Source organism: Maylandia zebra, linkage group LG11 (assembly GCF_041146795.1).
Source record: "Maylandia zebra isolate NMK-2024a linkage group LG11, Mzebra_GT3a, whole genome shotgun sequence".
NCBI lineage: Eukaryota > Metazoa > Chordata > Actinopteri > Cichliformes > Cichlidae > Maylandia > Maylandia zebra.
In genome coordinates, this window is record NC_135177.1 from 18,708,270 (window position 1) to 18,730,871 (window position 22,602).

Sequence of the window (22,602 nt, forward strand, 5' to 3'; positions counted from 1 at the left end):
ATTGTTGCTAAGCAGCACTGTGACAGTGGGAAATGTCAGTTTCAGAAGTCATATTGTTAGCCTGAGTAAAGAAGGTCTTTCTCGCCATCACACCATGACAGGAAGCATCCATCCCTCCCACCATCCATCCAGGCAACCACTGACACTCACATTCACATCTAGGGGCACATTACAATCACCACTTAATCTAATGTGTATGTCTTAAGAGAAAACTGGAGTACCTTAAGAAAATCCAGGCAGGCACATACAAAGCCCACACAGAAAGGCCCCAGCTGGTGGATTCAAACCCAGGACTTTCTTGCTGCAATACCCTTAAAGGTCTAAACACCCTGGTTTGTGAAAAGCAAACAGTAGTATCCAAAGGTTGACCAAGAGTGAGAGCACCATCAGAAGATCAGTCCACTGAGAAACAAAGAAGCAACCTCACGCTCAAGAGTTAAAGCAGCAAAGGTCTTATCAAAAGATCATCACCTAATACGTATTTGTATTTTCTTCCTCAGGAAGGAAGTACAAATCTAAAAACCACGTGTATGTACCAGCAATTAACAACACAATATTATTAGCAGGCCAGTGAGAAAAAAAGTTGTTTTGGGGTTTTTTAAGATGGCTGGATTACAATAAATTGTCTGAGACAAATTAATTTGTCAAATAATGCCAAATTTATTTGCCAAATAATGATGTGGCACACCAAAAGGTGGTGGTGGGATTTTATTATTATAAAATCTGGTAGGGGTTTACACGCTCTCCTCCATTCAGAGAAATGCCTCGTGCAGGATAGTGAGCTCAAGCTACCTTAAGACCAAAGAAGAGTAAGCAGTGCTGGCTCCCGTGGTCTTTCCTAATCATTTACCTGACCTGAACCTCACTGATCATTTATGTAAGCAAAGCATTCCTGACAACACTAAAGGATCTTTGGAGGATTGCCAGACCTATTCAGTCAGTGCCATTCATGTCCATGTTGTTACTGCAAAGGTCGTAGTAAAGGTCTTGAATTTTTGTACTTGCTATTATTATTATTATTATTATTATTGTTGTTGTTGTTGTTGTTGTTGTTGTTGTTGTTGTTGTTGTTGTTGTTGTTGCTGCTGCTGCTGCTGTTTTTGTTGCAACAGGAGTGGCTAAGTACTAAAATAATTTAATCAGTAAACAAATAGAGTTATTAAACATCAAAGTATTGCTGTCAAAATGATAAAACATCACAAAAATAAAAACCTCAGTTCATTCATTCTAAATGAAAGCCTGTATGCTGAGTGTAGTACAAAAACTAACATACTATATTTTGAAATAATGCAACAAAGTTTATACTCTGTAAACAGTCCACATGAATGCATAATGGTACAAGCTTTTTATGAAAAATCTTTAGATTTTTTTAATACTTGGCAGCAACCTCCCTAAATGGTCAGCAGGGGGAACACATGTCTTGAAAATAAAGAAATAAAAGCTTCCTCTTACAGTAAGTCCCCAAACAGAAAAGCAGCTGGTTTAACAAAATGTTAGTTTGTACTCCCGGACAGCATATAGGGGCAGTTATAAGTTAAATTGCTCTACCTCAGGTGGGCTTTCTTTTTTGGGTGGGGACAGGACCTACAGGTGTTTGGGGGCGTGGCTTGTGTTATAGGCGTGTGAGGAAAAAAAGTCGGTTTCAGGTGTTTCAGCATTCCCAGCCCTCGACGACTCAGGAAGTGAGTGCTGAAGCTTTGATTCGTCGTCAAGAAGCTACAAGATTTACTTATTTACTTTTTACTGAACACTACAGCTTCAAGGTCCGAACCTCTGCTGAATTTTTGTGAAGGAGAACAAACTAACAAGCTACAGAAAACAAAAAGGGTTGTCTCGATCCCGTGGGACTTCTCTTGGATCCTTCTTTGAAGATGCATTCCGCCAGATATGACAAAGATGTAAGTTTTGTACAACTTGATATGCGAGTCTTTATTTATTTATTTATTTATTAAGTCTTGGGTATCAGCATTACCTCGGCGTTTCCTGTTTGGACACGCTCACAGTCGCACAGATCTTCTGAAGTTAGATCTGCTGCTGACAGGCTCTTTGTGGGCCGTGTCCACGACAAGAAGAGGCAATAATACATCTCTGCAAAATGTAACCCTTGATCCTCGTATATTTAGCACCTGACAGCGATTCTGCTAAATCTAGTCTTAAATGACTCTTGTTTCTAGGCTTCGCCCACCTTGCGACGTGATGTGCCCTCATCATAATGAATGGATAAACTGAGACTTCTTGAGTAGAAAAATGGGTCCTTCTCCGTTTTTTATTTTGGACAAAGTGTCCAAAAGTTTGAAGTGTTTGACATGTTATTAAGGCAAACAAACAGCTTTTCAGCTTTTTACAAATCAAAGTTGCATCTTTTAGGCAGGTTTAGTGTAATATCAGATCAACTATTAATGATTAATTATTAAGCCTGTGAGCTATTTCCGGTTACCACCTGAGAAGAGTTGTTTTCTGTTCCTGCAGTAAGAGGAAGTGAAACTGAGATGGTCTCAGACAGTCTGTTACTAGAAGTTTGACTGAATGTCATTTACATCTTTGAATTAAAAAAATCTAAACTGTAGATTGCCCCCAATCCAGAAACCTGGGTAGCCTGTGCTGGCAGAGAGGCCCTGAGATTTTCTCTTAGAAGCACACACATTTCTAAGAAACTATTCTAATATCCAGAGCAGCGTCACATTTCCAGTGATTTCCCAGCAAAAAGGTGTGGTGTGGCTTTTGGAGAATGGAGGCTGGTGGATGAGCAGGACTTCAGTTTTGACAATAAAGTTATTATTGTTGGCATTAAAAGCTTTTTACTGAACAATATTTACTCAGGCTTGCATGTTCAGTGCTAATAGGATGAGAAAACTGCCGAGAGCGTTCTTTGCCCAACCTACAGGTCAAATTTTCCAGGAACATGCATACATTATTTAAATGTCCATACCATTCTACTTATTTCATACGGTAATTCAGTCTTGTTTAAGACTCTGTGCATTAGCAGTGCATCATGTGGGTGGAAAGAAAAGTGACAGACAGCCAAAGGTGAATTTCTCTTAGCAAAGGGATTCATTAATGGTTTCAAGGCTTTGGTCAGTGCTGCTTAAAACTACTAGCACTTCAACTTCTCAGCTTAGTGAGAAACGTTCAAACTTCCAAGCAAGTTCACTGTGTGGTGTAGTGTGAATAAATAACAGGAACTATATATTGAAAGACATTAAGAAAGAGCTAACTAATAATGTGTTGAAATATCTCCAGTACCATCGTGTAGGTTGAGGATGCTCTCAATACATAGCATTTGACCCAAGTAAGTGGAAGAGTGTTTTGTGACTCAATCTCTGACTTCTACTAAGACACAGAAAAATACTACCTTTTATATGAATTCTGAAATGTTACGCATATCTACAAGACTCAAAATCAAATGCTATATAGCACAAGAAGTTGTTGTAGATAGTAAACCTGCGCACATCTGTATGAACACGTTCAGTAGTTGTCCAGCCTTGATCATAAAGATGGTAAAAAATGCATCCAGTCCTTTAGGGTTTCTTAAAGTTGTGGCAAAATTTGAAATCTACAAAAGCTTTTAATGTTTCTAAATTTAAAAGTGTGCATATTGAAATGTGATAAATCAAAATCAGTTATTGTAAATGTGTGCTTGTAGTTCATTTGCAACTGCAGAATTACTACGTTGTCACATGTGGCCTCTTATCGTTACTATATTTACCACCACCTCACTGCCTGACCTATTTCCTTTTCCGATGTGGTGTAAAAACATACTCAAGTAACTCAGAACCTCTCTGACATGTATACATGCTCAAGGACAGAGTTGGGGATAGATAGATGGATGGGTACATTAAACCCAAGAAGAAATCTTTTAAATGCAGAGCCACAGAGCTGACTGCCACACCTTACCTTTTTAATCTTAAAGCTATGACAGACTGTTGCTTGAACGAAACTTGTTGCATAGTTTCCCCAAGTTCTTTTTTCTTTTTTTTTAAAGATTTGATTACTCACAATGAAGTCGATCTTAGATACTGGATCAAATGGGAATACTGTGATTAATGCACTCTGCCTGCTGTTTGTGTGGTGACTCAGCAGAGTTGGTAAATAATTCTTCAAGCAAGGCCGTGCTGCCTTTTCCTCTCTGTTTCGGCCTACATTTCAAATCCGCCATGTTAAAACTTAGCAACAAACGTGACGGGAACGCGGTGATGATGTCAAATCTTATGTTGACTTCACCGAGTGGTACATCCCTGTTAACGCTGACAAAACTGGAGACGGCTTAAATCTTACACTGTCTTAAATGCGGTCAGTAATGTTCAGCCTGACAGACTTTATTGCATAATTCAGCTTTAGCCAGCGTCTGCATCTTTGGGTACAGAATGTGCCAGTGGGCACGACCTGATGTATTGTTCTTCCTTCAGCACTGGGTAAGATGCAGTAAGGGATGATTTGTTGAATTATCTGTTCCCAACCTTCTGCCTGGTTCAACATTTTTCCCACTGTATGCTTGGAGCTATTGTCAGGTGAGAAATGTGTGTAGGCGTCTGCTCACTAAAACTTAATGACATCGCTGCAGTCTGTATTGTGCTGATTGGCTCTAGTGGTTGCCGTACCAAAGGCATATAAGGTAAAGCCATCATTTTTAGACAGAAGCGTGTTTATGGATTTTAAGGTTAACTACTGCATATGTTTAACAAGCTGCATAAAGCCTGCTGTGGCTCCAGAGGGAGCTCGGTAAAAAATCTGCATTAATTGATGTCACTTAGGTCACCATCTAGTGAGACTGCACACTAGTTTTACAGAGAAAAGTCTGGGTGTCTGGAGTTAAAAACAAGTGGCCAGCCTGTCCTCGTCTCTGCCCGAGGCGATTAGCTAGAGGCTGTATTAGCTGCTGCTATCATAACGCAATGGATCTGCATTGTGTGTGTAATGTAGCCTCTAGGGCTGCGCAAGGGAAAAATAAAGAAGAAAAATTTCTGGATTTTAGTCTATTGATTTTGATATATAAATTGTCCCTCAGTAGTCTAACAATGGTATGGCAGTACAATACTTGGCCTCTTGTGAGCTTTGTATCATTGTGGAGCTGTGACTCTGCAGCCCCCAAAAAACTTCAGAAAGTCCACGTCTAAGAAATGCACAGGGCTACACTTGAGTTAAAAGAACAGAACAAAGGCGTCGCTGTCCTTGTTTTTTTTCTTTTAAATATCTGATAGGATTGCACAGAATACCAGGTGGCACCTATGTGAGCAAACACTGGTGTAGAAACATGGCAGCTTGCATGTTGCTCAAATTTTGTTCACACCCGTCTAAGAGTCTTAAAGGATCAGTGGGTGTGTATAAGTGTGTATCTGGAAACGCGTAGTACTTTAAAAAATGTTTTTAATGTCAGACGTTTAGATTTGTTATGGTACCACAAGTTTTATTTTTATTTATATGTATATGTATATGTATATATATATATATATATATATATATATATATATATATATATATATATATATATGGCTTTGCATGTCATCATCTAAACGACACCATCTGTAACCACTTAGCAGTTCCCTTTGGCTGTGGCTTAAATGTCAACTGTGTCAGTTCTGTGTTCCTTCTTCAGTAGTGGTGGTTGACTACCGCAAATTGCGTAACATTTGTCTTTGTCTTTCTTAGCAATTTATTATTATAGTCATTAGATAAACGATTATGTCAAAAATGAAGATGTATAGAGTCCTTTAAAAAAACAATCAAGTGAAATGGTAGTATCTCAAACTGCTTTTGAATATACTAAAAAAAACACAGTAAAAGCTCACAAGTAAGCTTTGAGGCCACACCTCATGGTTGAACTTTCCTGCTTGTAAGACTGGTTAGACGACAAAGACGCGCTCAGTGACTACTGCACCCATGTGGTGAACCAGATTGATTTCTTGTTAACCATTAACAACTTTTTAAGTTTGAAGCCAGTGGTGTAATGGAGTTTGGTGTAGGTGTAGACAACCTGTCCTTGAGCAACACACCATATGCAGCTCCAAAGTCATGAAACTTGAAACACTGGGGGCAATGGTTTAGATCTTCATTAGATGACTGCACTGCTTTAAAGTTAATTTGGGGCTAAAGGAAAAAAAAAAGACTGCGCTTTGCTAAAAGGTGTTTGCTTCTTCAATTGTTTGGCAAGTGCTTCTTTTGAACTGCGACAAGATGATGCATCTGTCTGATAACCCCTCCTCTTCTTCTTATTCATACTGTAGTGTTGTTTTTGTGTGTGTGTGTGTGTTTTGTGCTCCTCCTTCTTTGGTTGTAAAGATGGGGCAATTGGTACATACCACTCAAATCTCTCCCTAAATCTCTCTCTTCTCTTCCTTCTCTACCTTTATTGCCATTGCATATAGCACATACAATGACATTTGTTGTCTCTTTTTAATAAAAGAAAATTGTTTTCTTGTTAACCATTAACAGCTTTTTAAGTTTGAAGCCAGTAGTGTAATGGAGTTTGTCCAATAAATAAAAACTTCTATGTAATGATATAAAAAAGCCAATGTATAAAGATTTCAATGTGCTTGAGAGGTTAAAATCGTGCAAGAGTTTAAAGTACTTTAAAACCATACATGCCACAAAAACCCACTTAAATGCCTTAAAAATGAAAAATAAAACTTTGTAGAGGGGCTCTTACTGTGCCTTGGAGCAGCTGGAATGATGCTGGAAAACTGAGAATTGACTTTAGTTATGGCTGCTGGATTAAAAACCGTTTGTAAAACTGGAAGTACGGGTCTCTAAAGCCCTGCTACATGTTCCAGATGGCAACATTTGAGAACCATTGAGCTAAGCTAGCTAGCTAAAGATCCATTTCGTTACTATGAGTCATCTCCTGTTGCTGTGGAAACAGGTAACTTCCTTCAATACTTCTACACTTGTGTCTGTCCTATTTTGTTTTTGTTTTTTTCTTTTCTGTTTATATCCACAGCCTTGAGGTGTTGCCGTAGTTGGTTACCACCAGATGCCAACAATAACGAGCCCTGTAACGGTTGCGCTCTCACTCTTGTGTGGTATGCTCACACAGAAGCTTCAGTGCTTGTGTCTTTGAAGGTTGAAGTTCTATTGCAAGGCTGTGTTGTTAAGTATGCTTGTGCATTTTTAAGCAGGCATATTTAAATGCCAGAGCTTTCTTAGCAGGTATACGCTGTAAACCTGCACATCAACTAGGCTACATTAGTTTCTGCCAACATCTTCATAGTTCAGTGTTGACTGATGGCCTACAGTCATTTAGGGTGGCATAGCTCACTGAGTTGGTATTTAAAAAAAAATGCTGCATATTCAGAATGAGAGAGTATTTCCTTCTTCTAGCGAAGAATAGAATATGGTGAAAAGTATGTAATAGTTTTATTGGGCTATGATCAGGGTGACTAATAAGGAGAGACCCTGGAGCACTTGCTGACCCCATATCTAATGATTCCCCTCATTTTAGCCCATGATTGCTGTTCCAGATTCCAATTAGAAAGCATGTGTGGAAGCCCTAGCTGGGCAAGAATAGGTCTTAATTGCCATGAGTTATCATCTAGACTCATGTAATTGAGCCCCCATCTTAAGGGGCAGCACATCTGACAAATTGATTTAATACCAAAGTGATTCTCCATCCCTAATGGCACTCTGGCTTCTTCACTCAGGGGCTACTGGCACTGAATTCATTGTGTGTTGATTACTAACAGGCCTAAAACCTTTCTCTCTGTCCACCCACTTGAGCGAGATTGGTAACAGACTTTCATACAGTATCGGCGCACACACACACCCTGAAGCACATGTCCATATTATGATTTCTTTATCTTGGTTATCATGCTGAATTTCTGAATGTAAGCGTGTGTGCTGCTGCGTGAATAAAAAAGGCACAGTTACTAAACTGGTTTTGTCAGTGTTGTGTAAAAACAAGTCACCTGTCTGAATTTGTCACTCCTGGAAAGTAGTCCAAAGTGTTTCACAACACACGTAACTGCTGCATTGCAGCAACATATTACTTGGAATAAAACAGTTTTTTCTACCTTGTATACAGGGAGCTCATTTCTTCATGACAGCCAATGAAACATGTGAAGTTTAAAAAGTAAAGCTTGAAGAACTCACAGATGTGCTTTTCACTTCTGTTGTGGGAATAATGAGTTTGCAAAGTTGTTTCTGTAATTAAAAGTATAAAAATCACTTTGAATCTACATTTCAAAATTTCATAGAAATGGTAGGTTTGAACCATAGATGGAGAAGATAATAGCGAGAGGCAAAAATAATTTGTACCCATAACAAACCCACAGCAGACCTGGGTGCACCTTCATGCTTTGCAGCATCGTTTATTTGCTGTATACACACAGTTGGCTGCAGCTCTCTCTCGCTGCCAGCCGCACACACGGACGACAACAACAATACTGCAGGACCCAGTTCCGTGCAGGTGCGTCCGCCTTCCCTGCACGGCACTGCAGGCCATGCCCCACCACAATACCACTCCACGCAAAAGTCAAAAACATGTATTGATCATGGTAGTCTGTACATTACATACAGAGATTTGACTTGTGCAGACAAAAATCTACCATTAAACACTATAGGCACTACACACAGTGCCACACCCTAAATGACATCATCCTCTAAATGGCACCATTATTTATAATGTCAACAAGTAGTTTTTATGAAACTAACTAACAATAAAGACCATAAGCTAATTAGGAAAACCTTTATTAAAGTATCAATCAAATGAGCAGTACACTAATTCTCTAATAGATTTCTATACTGCTGACCAGAGAGAACTAGCTGGCCATTAGGATACATTGGCTTCATTTTTCAGACCCAGAGGCTATGCCCATCTTCTCTACAGTCTGTTTTAAAGACCCACTTCTTACCGGTGAATTTTGGTCACTATTTAGGAAGGTTTAGGAAAAACTAAATATTTCTCTGTAGCTCGCGGTGTAAATGTTGTCTGCACTGACAATGTGGCTTCCTTTCTGTTTGCTCACTGTGTTTTTTGTTCTCTTTCTGCATCAGGGTCACAGCAAACATGAGCGGATCGACTTTTTAACCCAAAAAGAGAAGGCACCACCAAAGAGCAAGACTGGCATCGTGATTGGTGTTGTTGTGGCACTTCTCATCCTTTCAGCCGTCGCAGCTTTCCTCATTTGGTTTTTTGTCTGTGAGTATTAAAAGCTTTCTTTGAATATGCTGTCCAGGGTGGGTGCTTGGCGTGCGTGCTTTGAAATGCTTGATAAATTCAAGATGAAGACAATTGCTGGACATTGTGTGCAGACGATCTGTCCGAAAATCAGAGTTGTCTTTGACAGAATGTAAATGGATAGTTGCGTTGTTAACATTGCTTACTGCCAAACCTTTTAGAGCATGATAAACAGAGAAGTAGATCATTTACACTTGCTGTGAAAGCACAGCTCTTTGAATGTGAGTGCAAGAGTGGCTTGTTTGGGTTTTGTAATTTCCCATTAGTGTTAGCCTGTTTGACAGCTCTGACGTTCTTTTTAATAACGCAAAGGAGAAAAATGTCACAGAGACCATGGCGCAGCTTTCTTGTCATTTACACATACGGAGCCTGATAAAAAGGCTTCTGAAGTCTTGATAAACACCGTCTTGATTTAACTGACTGTTTTAATTGGCCTGAGAAGCAAACTGTCGTCACAGCATAAGATTGCACTGTACAGTCTCAGCTTGTGCTTGAAGGCCTGTTGAAAACTTTCCCCTTTCATCAGAAGCAACCATCTCATCCCATTTTGTTGATCAAACACTTAACTCTCATCTGCTTCTCTTCCAAGTTAAAGATGCTGATTCAGATGCCGCCCTCAGTAAGCAGCTCCGTCAATCAGTACCGGTTTTTAGCGGGCGTATGACGCTGGTTAATCAACCTTATGACCAAAACCTGGAGGACACCAACAGCCCAGAATTCCAGGCTCTGGCAGAAAAATTGGAGACAGTTGTAAGTCTGACACCCTGTTTTGTTCCCTTTCTGTCATGTGCATTGTTATTGTTAACTATTTAGAGCAGAGTTTTGAGTGCTCTTCTTAAGGATTAGCACTGAATGTTGTTTGCCATTGAGGAAATGCTTTTTTAAATATGTCCATCCCAGTGCACAGAAAGCGCTAAAGGGCACATTTGTGTGGGTGGAATAAAACTCCGTGCATTCCCTGAGTAATTCCCTCAACAGCATCTCCTATTATTGGAGGCAGTGGAGATGTTTGTAGCACCACTTAGGAGAATGTTGATAACAAAAAGCCCTCCCTCAAACCCATCAAGCGCACACTTGCTCACTGAAAGCTACATAAGTGAGGGTGTTAGATGAGAATTAGAGTGGAAGTGCTGGACAAGAATATTAGATGACTAGACAATTGGATGAAAGCTTTGCGATGCGCACCCCTGCTTCCAAAAAAAGTTGGAAAGGATGCCGAGTAAAATCTAGACAATATATAATGCACTCATTTCCATATCACTGAACCCTTATATTTAATCTAAAAACAAGAACAAAGACAGCATTGCATGCTGTAAGTAAGAATATTTAAGAAAATCTACACACATTTTGAATTTGATGCAAGCAACATGTTTTGTTTTTGTTTTTTAAAGATACCCAATCACATTTACCACTGTATTGCATCATCTCTCTTTTTACCAGCACACCGAGTGTCCTGAGGATGCTGTAGTTTAGAAAGCAAGTGTTTGCTAATTCTTGCTTGATATTGGATTCCAGCTGTTCAGAGCCTCCCTTTGTTTTAGTTTCAGTCTACTGAAAAATATTACATGATGTTGTGTACAGGTACTTCAAGAAAAATTCCCCAATTTTGATTTGTCTGTGCAATTCCACTTCCCTTCAGTCCATCTTAAATGAGCTCTGACTTGGAGAATGCAGCGTTTTTCTGACCCAAGTCATTTTCGCTACTTAATCAAGTCTGGTTTTTGGTTTTGTTGAACTAATTTTTCTCCCCATTCTTGCTTCTAAAAAACTCCAGTCTGCTGTTAAAATAGATAAATAAATAATGATTAAGCTCTAATAGATGTGAAATCCTCCACTAGACATTTTTTCAGCCTAACTTTCTAGCATGTTTTTTTTCAGTATCTGATTCAAAACGGTAAATGGACCTATACTTATATAGCACTTTTCTACTCTACCTGAGCACTCAAAGCGCTTTATACAACTTGCCTCATTCAGCCATTCACACCAATTCATACAAGCACTTTTTTCTATGCTTTTTCCTGAGTAAGTGCTTTCTGTCTAACATCGCATACATTCATACGCCGATGGGTGGATCGGAGAGAAACTTGGGAAAAGTATCTCACCCTAGGTTATTTGGCACACAGACTGGGCGCAGCCAGGGATTGAACCAAAAACCTTCTGATTCGTTTTTAAAAAAAATGACTGTAGTTTTCAGAAAGACCAAAATATTTCTGGTCTGTCTTTGTGCTGCTTTCAGTCACATATAATTTATAAAAAGAAGGCAAATTAAGCTTTTGTTTCAGCTCTTATCACTAACTATTATACTAACTACTATGCTATTTATATGTTGAGTATGAACACATGCAGAGATCTTATGAATATTAAGTGGAATACATTGTCTCTCCACAGCTGGGGAACTATTTAAAGAGAGATCCAATCCTTGAAAAATACTACACCAAATCTGTAGTCACTGCATTCAGGTACTGTTGTGATCCTGAGTTCTTCTATTTTTTTTTTTTTTTTTTTTTTTTTTTAGTAGTGAACAGTCCGCTACAGTGCTTGTTTAGGTTTGATGTCCAAAAAAGAAAAAAAGATGCACTAAATCTTGAAGGAAGAAAATGATTGTTTTGCACAGAGGTTTTTGTTTTTGCTAGCATTACAGGATTCAATGTGGTCTAATTGGTTAATACCGCCTGGAGCTATGCTTGTAGTATTCCACAGTAGTAATATATGAATCAGTGGCTAGTAGCAGTAACTAATAATATTAGCTATTTTAGCTTTTGGTATTTAGCTGTTTAGGTTTTTGTGACCTCTTGAATGCTCAAGTCTGTTTCTTTGATTCCATTTCCATTTGTCTGCTTACACCAGCGAGGGCGTGAAAGCCTACTACTGGTCTCAGTTCAACATTCCACACAGCGACCTGGAGATGATACCGGACGTTTCAGAGGAGCGGATCTTGGATGCACTGGAGAGTGGCATTAGGCAAAGCCGCTCGGCAAGTGCCCCTGATGTCAAGATCAGTCAAGTCACTGCCTCACGTATGTAACACCAGGGTCTGGTGGGGGGGGTCACAAGACGTATTGCCCTAGTTGGTTTTAGTATTTGATTTTTAAAAATCAAGAAAGATAAAGCTTTGAATACAGATCAGAATAGCGTTATTGTTGTATGCTTTCCAAATTGGTATTCTGTGTGCTTTGTATTTATATTACAGGGGCTTGCTTTGAGTTGTGCTGATAAGATGATAACTGATAAGCCAGACCTCTCAGCTTGTGCTGCATCTGAGATTGCACATTTTATGCTGTTTGGATCCTCTAATGATATTAGCTGGGGCCTGGCCTCACTCGAGACAGCCATTTTTCTTCCTTCTGTCTTCTCAGCATTCACGTTGCATTTGTCCACATCCTGGCCACCAGCCAAGTGTTGGCCCTGTGACTCAGTGGTTTCGGTCCTCCTTTTAAAATGATTTCTGTGGGTATGATTTGATGTTGCTGTCCCAGATAGTTAGACAGAGATGTATGAGTTGCTGCTGTAGGGCAAGGTGAGATGGAGCAGAAAGAGCTACACACCATCACCGGTTCCCTTAACCGCAGGGAAATGGAACAGAAAATGTGCAACCCAAATATTTTAGGCTCATGCATCAAATTCTATCAGCCTCCCAACTTTAGTGACCCATTCTTACCTTTCCTTCTGTTTCTCTGTCACCCACCCCCTCTCTCTGTCTCTAGTCACGGATTCTCGTATGGCCAGGGACCCAAGAGCCAGTGAGTACTGCATGTCCCATTTCAATCACTCGCAGTTGTAATTTTCCAGCTGGCTTGATGCTCACGCTCCTGCCAGTCTGTAACGAATGACTGGTCTATCCTGTACTGTACATGTGCTGCTGCTATAGTCAGAGATTGAGAACTGAGTATCAGGCAAGAGTGAGACACTTTTCTTTGACTCCGTCTGATGGGTTCTAACGTTCAGATGTATTATTTTGCATTACCGTAATTGCCGTCCTCACGTTAACATCAAGTGACGGTATAGAACTAACTACTGATGACTTATTTCTTCAGGCAAAAGTCTATTCATTTATTTACAATATTTGTGTAAATGTGTTTTACAAAGTCACTACAGGCCATGATGATGATTATGTTTTCTTTTGGCTGTTTCCTAGTGCCACATGTCCCTGCACACTCTGATTTAACCAGTGTTCTCATTCACAGATGATTGTTTCTACCGTCTGGAAGCTGACACAAATCCCCAGAATTTTTCATCTCCAGGGTACCCCACGGGCTACCCCCCCAAGTCACGGTGTCAGTGGCAAATCCGAGCCTCGGAGGAAAACGTTATAGTTGTCAATTTCCTTTATTTCTACATTGAGGATGACTGCTCAGACGACTTTGTCTACATCTATGACTCTTTGAGTCCAGACGATTCTCAGGCCATTACAAAGTAAGTAGTGGTGTAAATATCCAGAAGGCTTGTGGTAGGAGTATGAATAATGATTCTTTATTAAAGGAAATTAAAGGATAATACCACTATGCCATTTACTAGCTAAATGTCTTTTTGTTGTTACTGCCGTATTCCCTGTGAAAGAAATTCCATTATTTAAAAAAATACAAAAAATGTGATCAAATATCGAGTATGATATCAAATAAGCCATAACACCTATCAACATGTTGGCTTTTCAGCCCATTAGTATAAAAGGTGGTCAATTGTGCACTTTTCATAGAGGTCTGCTGTGCATTTTTCCACAGACACACCTGTGTATTTGCCTGCTAAACTACCAAAAACTGCGTTTGTAGTAGTTCCCACTATGCTGTGTATCTTCAGGACCACATTATGTCATGACTAATAGAGATAAGGTGACAAAAAGTAAACCAGTTAATTGAGCTTTTGTTTCTACAGTACATCAGGTAAACTGTAGTATTGCTGCAAACCTTGGTAAGAGGATTTCTACCAACATTTGTCTTTTTAGTCCCGATGATCAAAGAGATTCACAGAAGAGAACTGGTTACTTTATGTTTGACTTAAAGGTTGCAAAAGGATATCTGAACAAATATTTTCTTGATGTAGGTGGAACATGTTCCACTCCAATCCTTTCACTGGATTTTTGATTACATTTTTTGGGGGCTCTGAAAGCCTTTAGTGCTATATGTCCCGTTTATTGTCAACTTCTGAGACCTTGGTGAGATTGAGTTGGCTCAAAAGGGACCTCTCCTTTCAAACGTGTGAAAGGTGCCACCCTGAATCCTGCTACAGCACTGTCTGTAATTGCACTTTGTGATCAGTGGGATGGATATGATTCTGAAACTACAAGCTCCTGAATGCAACATCAGTTGTAGCTGCAGGCAATTTCAAACCCAGAAACCACTGCCAAACACATGCGTGTTACCAAGTGATGCATACAATTTTTATAATACTATTGAGTGATCAGCTTTATCCAAGGTGACATGAGGTTTATGAGAGCCATAATATAATACTCTGTAATGAGATTATTCTACTGAGGGTAGATGTATTGCTGCTCTTGCAGCGTCATTCACACCTCCGTGGCTCTGCTGCCAGCAGAGCCATGCTAAAACTTTTTTGCTAATGTTCCCATTGTTTGACTTTGAAAGTCGGCCTAAGCAATTTCTGTCCATCTCTCTGCTTCATTTTCTCTTTCTCCACTTCCCTCTGCTTATCTATTGATTTCTTCTCAAATTATTATTATTTTTTTCTATGAAGCATTTTAAATCTGTTTGCTGTATCGGTGTTTTAGTGCTTCTGGCTAAAAATGCATACAGTTACGTTTGCCCTCTCTTAGTTGGAGCACGTAATCTCCAGTCAGTAAATGCATCAGACACATGACTTGGCTTCATGGTTGTCTTTCCTGTTTTCAGACTGTTTTTTGGTTTCCATAATCATAATCAATTTTGTTTACCTTGCTGCTTTACCGCTTCTCCTTGGTTCACAGGAAGTGTGGTCAGAGGCCTCCTTCTAACCCTCTGGAGGTTGTGTCATCTAACAACATCATGCTGATTAACTTTATAGCTGAGACTGATGCTCAGAAGCCTGGCTTCCAAGCTGCGTACAGTGTGATCCCCAAGGCTGATGGTAAAAAAGCAGACATGCATCTAGATGTGCCAAGATGTTACCTTTACACGTAAATCCATGACAAACTCCAGTATGTTCTGTAAGAATCTAAATGTATGACATGTTCATTTCAGTTACGTGTGGTGGCAGCCTTTCTCAAAAACAGGGAAACTTCACTTCCCCACTTTACCCAAGCTTTTATCCTCCTGCTAAAGACTGCAAGTGGACCATCACGGTATGTACCACTCTGCCTTTCCCCAGCCCCTCCTCTGCTTGAACCTTTACCCCCCCACACACCCCCTGCTCCTCCTCCTTCACCATGCTTAGCCTGCCATGAGAGAGATGCTGAGGCAGCACTACTGCTCAGTACCTCTTCTATCTTCATCTGTCAGACTGCTGTTTCTACTGCAGTTCTAGCTGGGCTGCAGTGTTTTGTGTGTTCGGTTGAGTTTGTTGGTGTGCATGTAGTGTGTGCGTGTGCGCGCGCTCAGTTCCATGATAGCTGTGGCTTGGTGTGTATCTTAGTTCTGTGTGTGAAGGGAGGAAAAAAAAAAAAGACAATCAGCTATTCTTTTGTATTACAGGTCGCTCCTGGGAGCAAAGTACGGCTGAGGTTCACCATGTTTCGCATGAAAGAGCCTGGAGTGGACACGCGTTTATGTCACAAAGACTATGTGGAAATTATGGGAAACAAGTAAGATATTCAGTTCCTCATATTGATGTCCAAAATAACACAAAGTTGATTCTGATACCTTTTTGTTTCTGTCTTTTCCTCATTGTGCCAAGGCCACAGCGAAATATTATTAGAATGTGAAAACTAAAATGTGGTATTAACAGGTTCACATTTGGTGTGTATCCTATCAACCTATGACATCATGATGCACCAATAGCATAATTACCTCTGACCAGTTAGAATCATGTGGTTTTTATAGCTTTATCACGTGAGGAGAGATAAGAACCTAATAAAGATGAGGTTGTATTGGAGGATGGGATCCAACATGCGACTTTCATCCACAACAGTTGGTTTTACGTCCCATATGAAATGTGGTATTTTTCATTTTTAGTTGCAGGAGTTGTAATTATTGGCAGTATTTTCATCTAAAAATATCAGCTAAATATGTTTTTCAAAAAAAAAGCCTTTCTGGGATTCCTTCATGGCATATAGAAGGTCAATTTGTCCATGTGCTGTTTTGTTCCTATAATTTCAAACCTATGAGATTTTGTGATCAGTGATTAACAGTGATGGTCGTGGAGAAGTAATTTTATTTGCTAATAGGCCAATACCAGTCAGGTTAATACTAATGTTGGCTGATATATATACTATATCTATGCATATGTATATATCTGTTAACAAAGCTGTTTCCTTACTTCCTGGTCTGCTTTGACTGCCTTGTGTATTTTCCTTGTTTATTTACAGTAAACTGGTTTGTTTACAACTTTTCTGTCTTGTGCTGCCTCTTCAGAATCTGAGCAATTACTTTTTCACCAAAGCTGCCATAACCCTATCCAAAACTTAAACTGAATTTTGCTTTTGTGTTCCAGGTATTGTGGAGAAGTTGCATCGCTGTCTTTGACCTCTGACACCAACGTTCTAGTGGTTAATTTCCACTCTGATAGGTCTCACACTGACAAAGGCTTCAGTGCAGAGTACAGTTCCTATGATCCTTCAAACCGTAAGTCTTGTCTCTCAACTAAATTTACACAACATGTTGTGTTATGAGTGAAATGTCTGTCACAAAGTGATGGTGACGGCTGTGAGACTGCACAGTAACCATGTTGTTAGATGGTAACTGACTGGTAGTCAAACGGAGCTGTTCATTGTTGATGCTTTCTCATCTGTGGCAGGGAAACTCAAGAGCGAGTCTAATCACTGAAGAGCTTATTTACTGACTCCCTTTTATTTGTCACTGTCAGTCAGGAGCACGTCACTTTCAATACTCTCCACTCTTTGTTGTCTCCAAGTTTGACTAAAATGAATTTATAATTGCTCTGATCAACAGGGGCAAGCATTGGCAGCATGACTCGTCTTGTGAAAATGCATAACTCTGTTTTGCTCAATTTGTCACTATACCCCCCCACCCACCCATGTTTTCTATGTGTTATGGGATAAGCTTGCCCTGACCGGTTTGCCTGCACCAATGGCCTGTGCATCGACCAGAAATTGAAGTGTGATGGCTGGAACGACTGTGGTGACATGAGCGATGAGAGGCAGTGCAGTAAGTTCGCCTTTATCCCTGCCCCGCTTTTCCTACCTTTATTCCTCAGAACTACTTCTTTTGGCATCCTTATTTGTGAATTTCCCAATCATTCATGTATACATCTTCTTAAGATGAATTGTTGAAATTTCTGTTGTTTCAGATTGCGATAAGGACCAGTTCGCTTGCAGTAATGGCATGTGTAAACCGAAACTCTGGGTGTGTGATCATGTCAACGACTGTGGGGATGGAAGTGATGAGAAAATATGCGGTAAGTATTCCCACCTCTTAGAGGACTCTTCAGGAAATGCAAAAACCCTATTTAGCCTATTTGCTGTGCTAATTGTGTTAACATTAAAAGTCCATCACCCCTACTACTACGGCCAGTGACGACTTGGCTGTGTACGCTCATTATTCTATCTAGAATGGAGTTTGTTTGAAGCCTTGCCCAGTCTGCTCAGCGTCCTGTCAGATGCTTAATCATATACAATACATGCGAGAACTCTGGAGGCAGATTTTAATGGCTCCTGTGGCTGCACCACTAATGTCCTTCTAGAACTCATTGGATTGTCTTTTGTTCAAGTTTTTATTTATTTATTTATTTTAAAATTTTATTGCAATTTCTTCACCTTGTGTTCTATTGCCTCAAGGTTGTGCCCAAAATGAGTTCCAGTGTGGGAACGGGGTTTGTCTGCCACAGAGTGTTCAGTGTGATGATAAGCAAGACTGCAAAGATGGGAGCGATGAGGTTGGTTGTAAAACTGGTGAGTGTCTTCTGTTATTCTCTTCCCTTAAAAATCCCGCCAACATTAATGATTTATTTGGGTTGTTTGTTTTTAAGCATCTTACACAAACCATTAAATAATGAACCTTGATCCACAGCTCAGCAGTTATAGCAGTTTAACAAAGACGTTTCTCTGAAGACCTGATTCTTAACCCGAAACATTTTATGTTAGCTTTGTGTTTCTTTTTGTTTCATTCCCTCCTACTCTGTACTTCGCTCTTTATCAGCTTCCCTTTCGCTCACTCAGACACACACAGGGGGCACCCTTGCGTTTCCTTTTGATTCTCACTTCTGTGAATAAAGAGGGATATTAGACCTGAACCCCAATCAATATGTCCAATCAATGCAATCAGCTCCTCAATCACTCTGCATTGTGTATTCAAGCGTCACTTTGAAGCCTCTCTGATTGCATACTGTTTTACTGGTTAAAGCGTGTTTTGATTTTGGGACGTGTCTCCACCCCACTACAGATACGAGTATATGCACTGACTATAGCTTCAAGTGTAAGAGCGGAGTTTGCGTCAACAAGGTGAATGCCGAATGTGACCGCGTCCAGGACTGCTCTGATAACTCGGATGAGACCATTTGTGGTAAGACGTGCTTTAATTGCTTCACCCCTTGCGAGATTTGGGTTTTTAAAAATTGCTGTGAGTGGTCCTAATCTCTTCACTGCCATTCAGGTTAGATTGGAGAGGCTGGGCTGAGCTGCATGTTGGCTGTCTGTTAGAAAAGAGCCCCAGGCCTCGACTGCTTTTATTTCATTCTTTGAAAGCAGCTCTTGTTATCTCTGAATTTTTTTGGGGTTTTTTTTACCTACATTTCAGCCTCAGGCTTTGTCTGTATTTATTAATTTAATTTCTTTTCTTTTTTGTTTTGTTTTTTGGATCGGCTATTACGCATGTATGCCTTTTATTAAGATTCCAAAGAGTCATTATTACATTTGAAGCCAGGTTTGGCATCATGATGGCTTTAACTTAATCTCAGTTTCTGATTTTTCTCTCTTGCTTCCTCTCTGCCTCTGTTATATTTTCTGTCAAATTACAGATTGTGGCACCAGGCCTTACAAGCTGAATCGCATCGTAGGAGGGCAGAATGCTGAGCTAGGGGAGTGGCCTTGGCAGGTTAGCCTTCACTTCTCAACCCACGGACCGACTTGTGGTGCCTCAATCATCTCTAACACGTGGCTTCTTTCGGCCGCTCACTGTTTTGTCACCAGCAACTCAGAGTAAGTCACAGATCCGTAGCACTCATACACAACTGTAGTTCTCTCTGTGTAACATACAAAGTGTGCAGAAAAAAACCCAGAGTTCGGCAAAAAATTGCAGAAGGAATCTTGGTGGTGGTGGTGGTGGTATCCTGGGAATGTTTTAATCAGAGTGCCCTATAGGTGGTGCACTAAGCATACTGTTCAGACTGAGACAATTGAATTATGACTGAGCTTGAGATGGGTTTATTTTCACATATTTGCCATACAAAGCATTTAGTATTCCTAACAGTTCTACACATTTTATTTTTTGAATAATTTCTTAATCCAATCTAAAAGTTAAATGCAAAACTAAGCATGAGTGTAGCAGGAGCTGCATTTGTGAAGTTTTAAATAAAAAGTTTTTGTTTAGCGTGTAAGACAGGTCTGGTCATTTTTGTGTGACACCAAAAAATGTGAGATGTTTTTTGCTTTCAGTTCAAGACTTTTTTTTTTTTAAATTTATTTATTTTGGTCGAGCTGACAGAACCAACAGCAGTGATTAAAGTCTTAAATGTTGTTGCAGGGCTGTTGTAATGGATTACATTAGATTATGCCATGCTTACTCATATTTCTTCCCTATTTTATACCTAAATATATAAAAATGTCAAACTTTCCTCCATGATACTGTACTACCGCAGGAGCAACAATCCATCCAGCTGGCTGTCCTACAGTGGCATGCAGAACCAATACAGCCATGACAACGTGCAGTCCCGCAAATTGAAGAGAATCATCCCCCACCCGCTTTACAATCAAATGACATCTGACTATGACATTGCTCTGCTGGAGCTCAGTGAACCTCTGCAATTTGCCAATACCATACAACCCATCTGCCTACCCGATTCCTCCCATGTTTTCCCAGCAGGCATGTCCTGCTGGGTCACAGGCTGGGGCGCTCTCCGAGAAGGAGGTATTATAAGTGTAATGGTGATTCTCTGAACAACTGTAGTCATTTTAAATTTAATTTAAAAAAAAAAATCATTTATGTATTTATTTTTTGGTGACCCACTCTGTTCTTTACATTCCATTCACTGTCCATACCGTTTCCTAATCTCTCCAATCACGACATACTCCTCTTGCACTTCTTCCTGTATCCCTTTCTCTAATCTACTTTATTCCCTATACATGTATTAACACAGACACCGGCTCTCCTGTGTCACCTCTTAAACCTTCATTAGCTAACATTAATCTACCCCGTTAACCAGTTACTGTAGAAAACAGTCATTGGTTTATACCTTTTTTATGACAGCACTGGAAGGCAAGGTCATGTGACACAGTACTGATCCCTTTGTCGTACTCTAGCAGGTCAAGCTGCACAGATTTTACAGAAAGCATTAGTGAAAATCATCAATGACTCCGTGTGTGACGTGGTCACAGAAGGCCAAGTCACCTCCAGGATGCTCTGCAGTGGATACTTGTCTGGAGGAGTTGACGCATGCCAGGTGAGATTGTGTGCACATTTCCTAAAGGCATGGAAAAAAACCCAATTTGTTGATGTGGGCAGATCGCATCCAAATGCAGTCTAACAACCATTCTCCTCCAACCGTGATCACCAGGGTGACTCTGGAGGCCCCCTGGTGTGCTTCGAAGAGAGCGGGAAGTGGTTCCAGGCGGGCATTGTGAGCTGGGGAGAGGGCTGCGCTCGTCGGAACAAGCCTGGTGTCTACACGCGCGTCACCAAGCTCAGAGAATGGATTAAACAGGAGACAAATATTTGATGTTTGTGTGGGGAACAGGCTGGGTTGCAGAGTTAACCCATCCTGTTGCTCAAGGTCATCAGTGCTTTAAAAAAACCCCCATCAGACTAAACATGTTATTCTGATCAGAACAAAGCTACTCGCATCAGCTACTTGACTTCAGGCATGGTATTTTATGTAATTTTTAAAGACGATCTTTAGCACAATGAGCATAGTTACCCCCATCAATTCATGACCTCTTTAAGCGGTAAATACAGAGAGAAATATGAAATATATAGTTTGTGAATTATTTTTTTCACTCTTTTTGTCCAGTGTGACTGTTTCAGAGTGTTTCTGAGTACATTATCATACTCTGGAAAGTGGTTGTATTTTAAAGTTTTTAATGTGATTTTTTTTTTTTTTTTCTCTTTTGTGAGATGCTTTCATCCTCTTGCTGCAGTAAATATTGCCAGTAAGCTCATGCGGTAAGTGGCTATAAATTTATGGTTTTATGTAATGGCAGAAGTTTCTTTAAAAACAAAAAAACAATAGCTACAATAAAAACAAATAACACAAGAACAAAAATCCAGGTAGGGGAATTTTCATATCCTACTAAAATGAATGAAAACCAAAAACTGCCTTGAAGGTAGAAAATGCAGTAATCAATCTAAAAGCCCACAGTTTGCTTTGGAAAATGGCCAGCAATAAAGTACACCGGTTTGTAGTCAGCAGTCTGAAAATAGGAAAAACACTAGCATGAGCATTGAAGAGTTAGACTGGAGTGATTCATAAAAAGTTGTAGCAACCCAGATCAGTTTTTGTTATTTATAGAGGGCCCTGCCGGTGAATGATTAGGCAAAATCTCATACTCGAGAAGGGCAGAGGGTGGTGTTTAGGTCTTGCTGGCTTTTGCACATGTCTGCAATTAAGCTCAGGGCGACTGGGGTCTTCAATCACACAGCCTGAGTGTAAATCAGTGCGGTTTTCACTAGTTGCAAGAGCAATGCAATCCATTCTTCACCGTGAGAGCTTCCTCTGTTTGATCACGACCCAACTTCACCTTAAGCAACATATCTGACCCGATGGTTTATTCTAACGCAACTGTTACACTCAGGATAAGAACTAGAATTTTCCAAGGATTATTTATTGAAGGGGAGGAAATATTAGAATAAACAATTGGCAGGGTTATATACATATGTTAATGTGTATTTTTTTTTTTTTTTCAAAATATGTATGTAGAAAGTTGGGAGAGGCTACAAATTTTAAAAGATATTTTCATAAGCATTGTATACAAACTGTGACTTGGATAATGGACCTTTTATTCTGTGTGTATCTATTTTTATATGAGTCATGATAATAAACATCTTTTATCTGATTCCTCTGCACCTAATTACATTACCTGTATCATTTGTCTTTGATGGGGCCTTGTTTTGTATTATGTTGTGCATAATGAATGCAGGCCTTGTGAGACTTTGTCCCTTCTCACAGTAGACTTGTAA

At 39.9% G+C, this 22,602-nt stretch overlaps 1 protein-coding gene across 3 annotated transcripts; it reads left to right on the top strand.

Annotated features, from left to right (window-relative positions):
* The first annotated feature begins 1,620 nt into the window (after positions 1–1,620).
* st14 (ST14 transmembrane serine protease matriptase) lies at positions 1,621–22,478 on the top strand. 3 transcript variants are annotated; one of them, XM_012916030.5, is made up of 19 exons: positions 1,621–1,898; positions 8,986–9,130; positions 9,759–9,919; positions 11,558–11,628; positions 12,017–12,186; positions 12,874–12,909; positions 13,354–13,582; positions 15,087–15,226; positions 15,340–15,440; positions 15,790–15,899; positions 16,748–16,878; positions 17,317–17,421; positions 17,564–17,671; positions 18,051–18,164; positions 18,655–18,774; positions 19,229–19,409; positions 20,069–20,337; positions 20,730–20,869; positions 20,984–22,478. In XM_012916030.5, exons 1-19 carry the CDS (start codon positions 1,872–1,874, stop codon positions 21,143–21,145), a joined length of 2,520 nt encoding a protein of 839 aa, XP_012771484.1. In that variant the 5' UTR covers positions 1,621–1,871; the 3' UTR covers positions 21,146–22,478. The 3 variants fall into 3 exon arrangements, with proteins under 3 accessions (XP_012771484.1, XP_076746032.1, XP_076746031.1); XM_076889917.1 differs by lacking the exon at positions 1,621–1,898 and adding an exon at positions 4,278–4,412 and having other exon boundaries at positions 20,733–20,869; XM_076889916.1 differs by lacking the exon at positions 1,621–1,898 and adding an exon at positions 4,280–4,412.
* Positions 22,479–22,602: the final 124 nt, after the last annotated feature.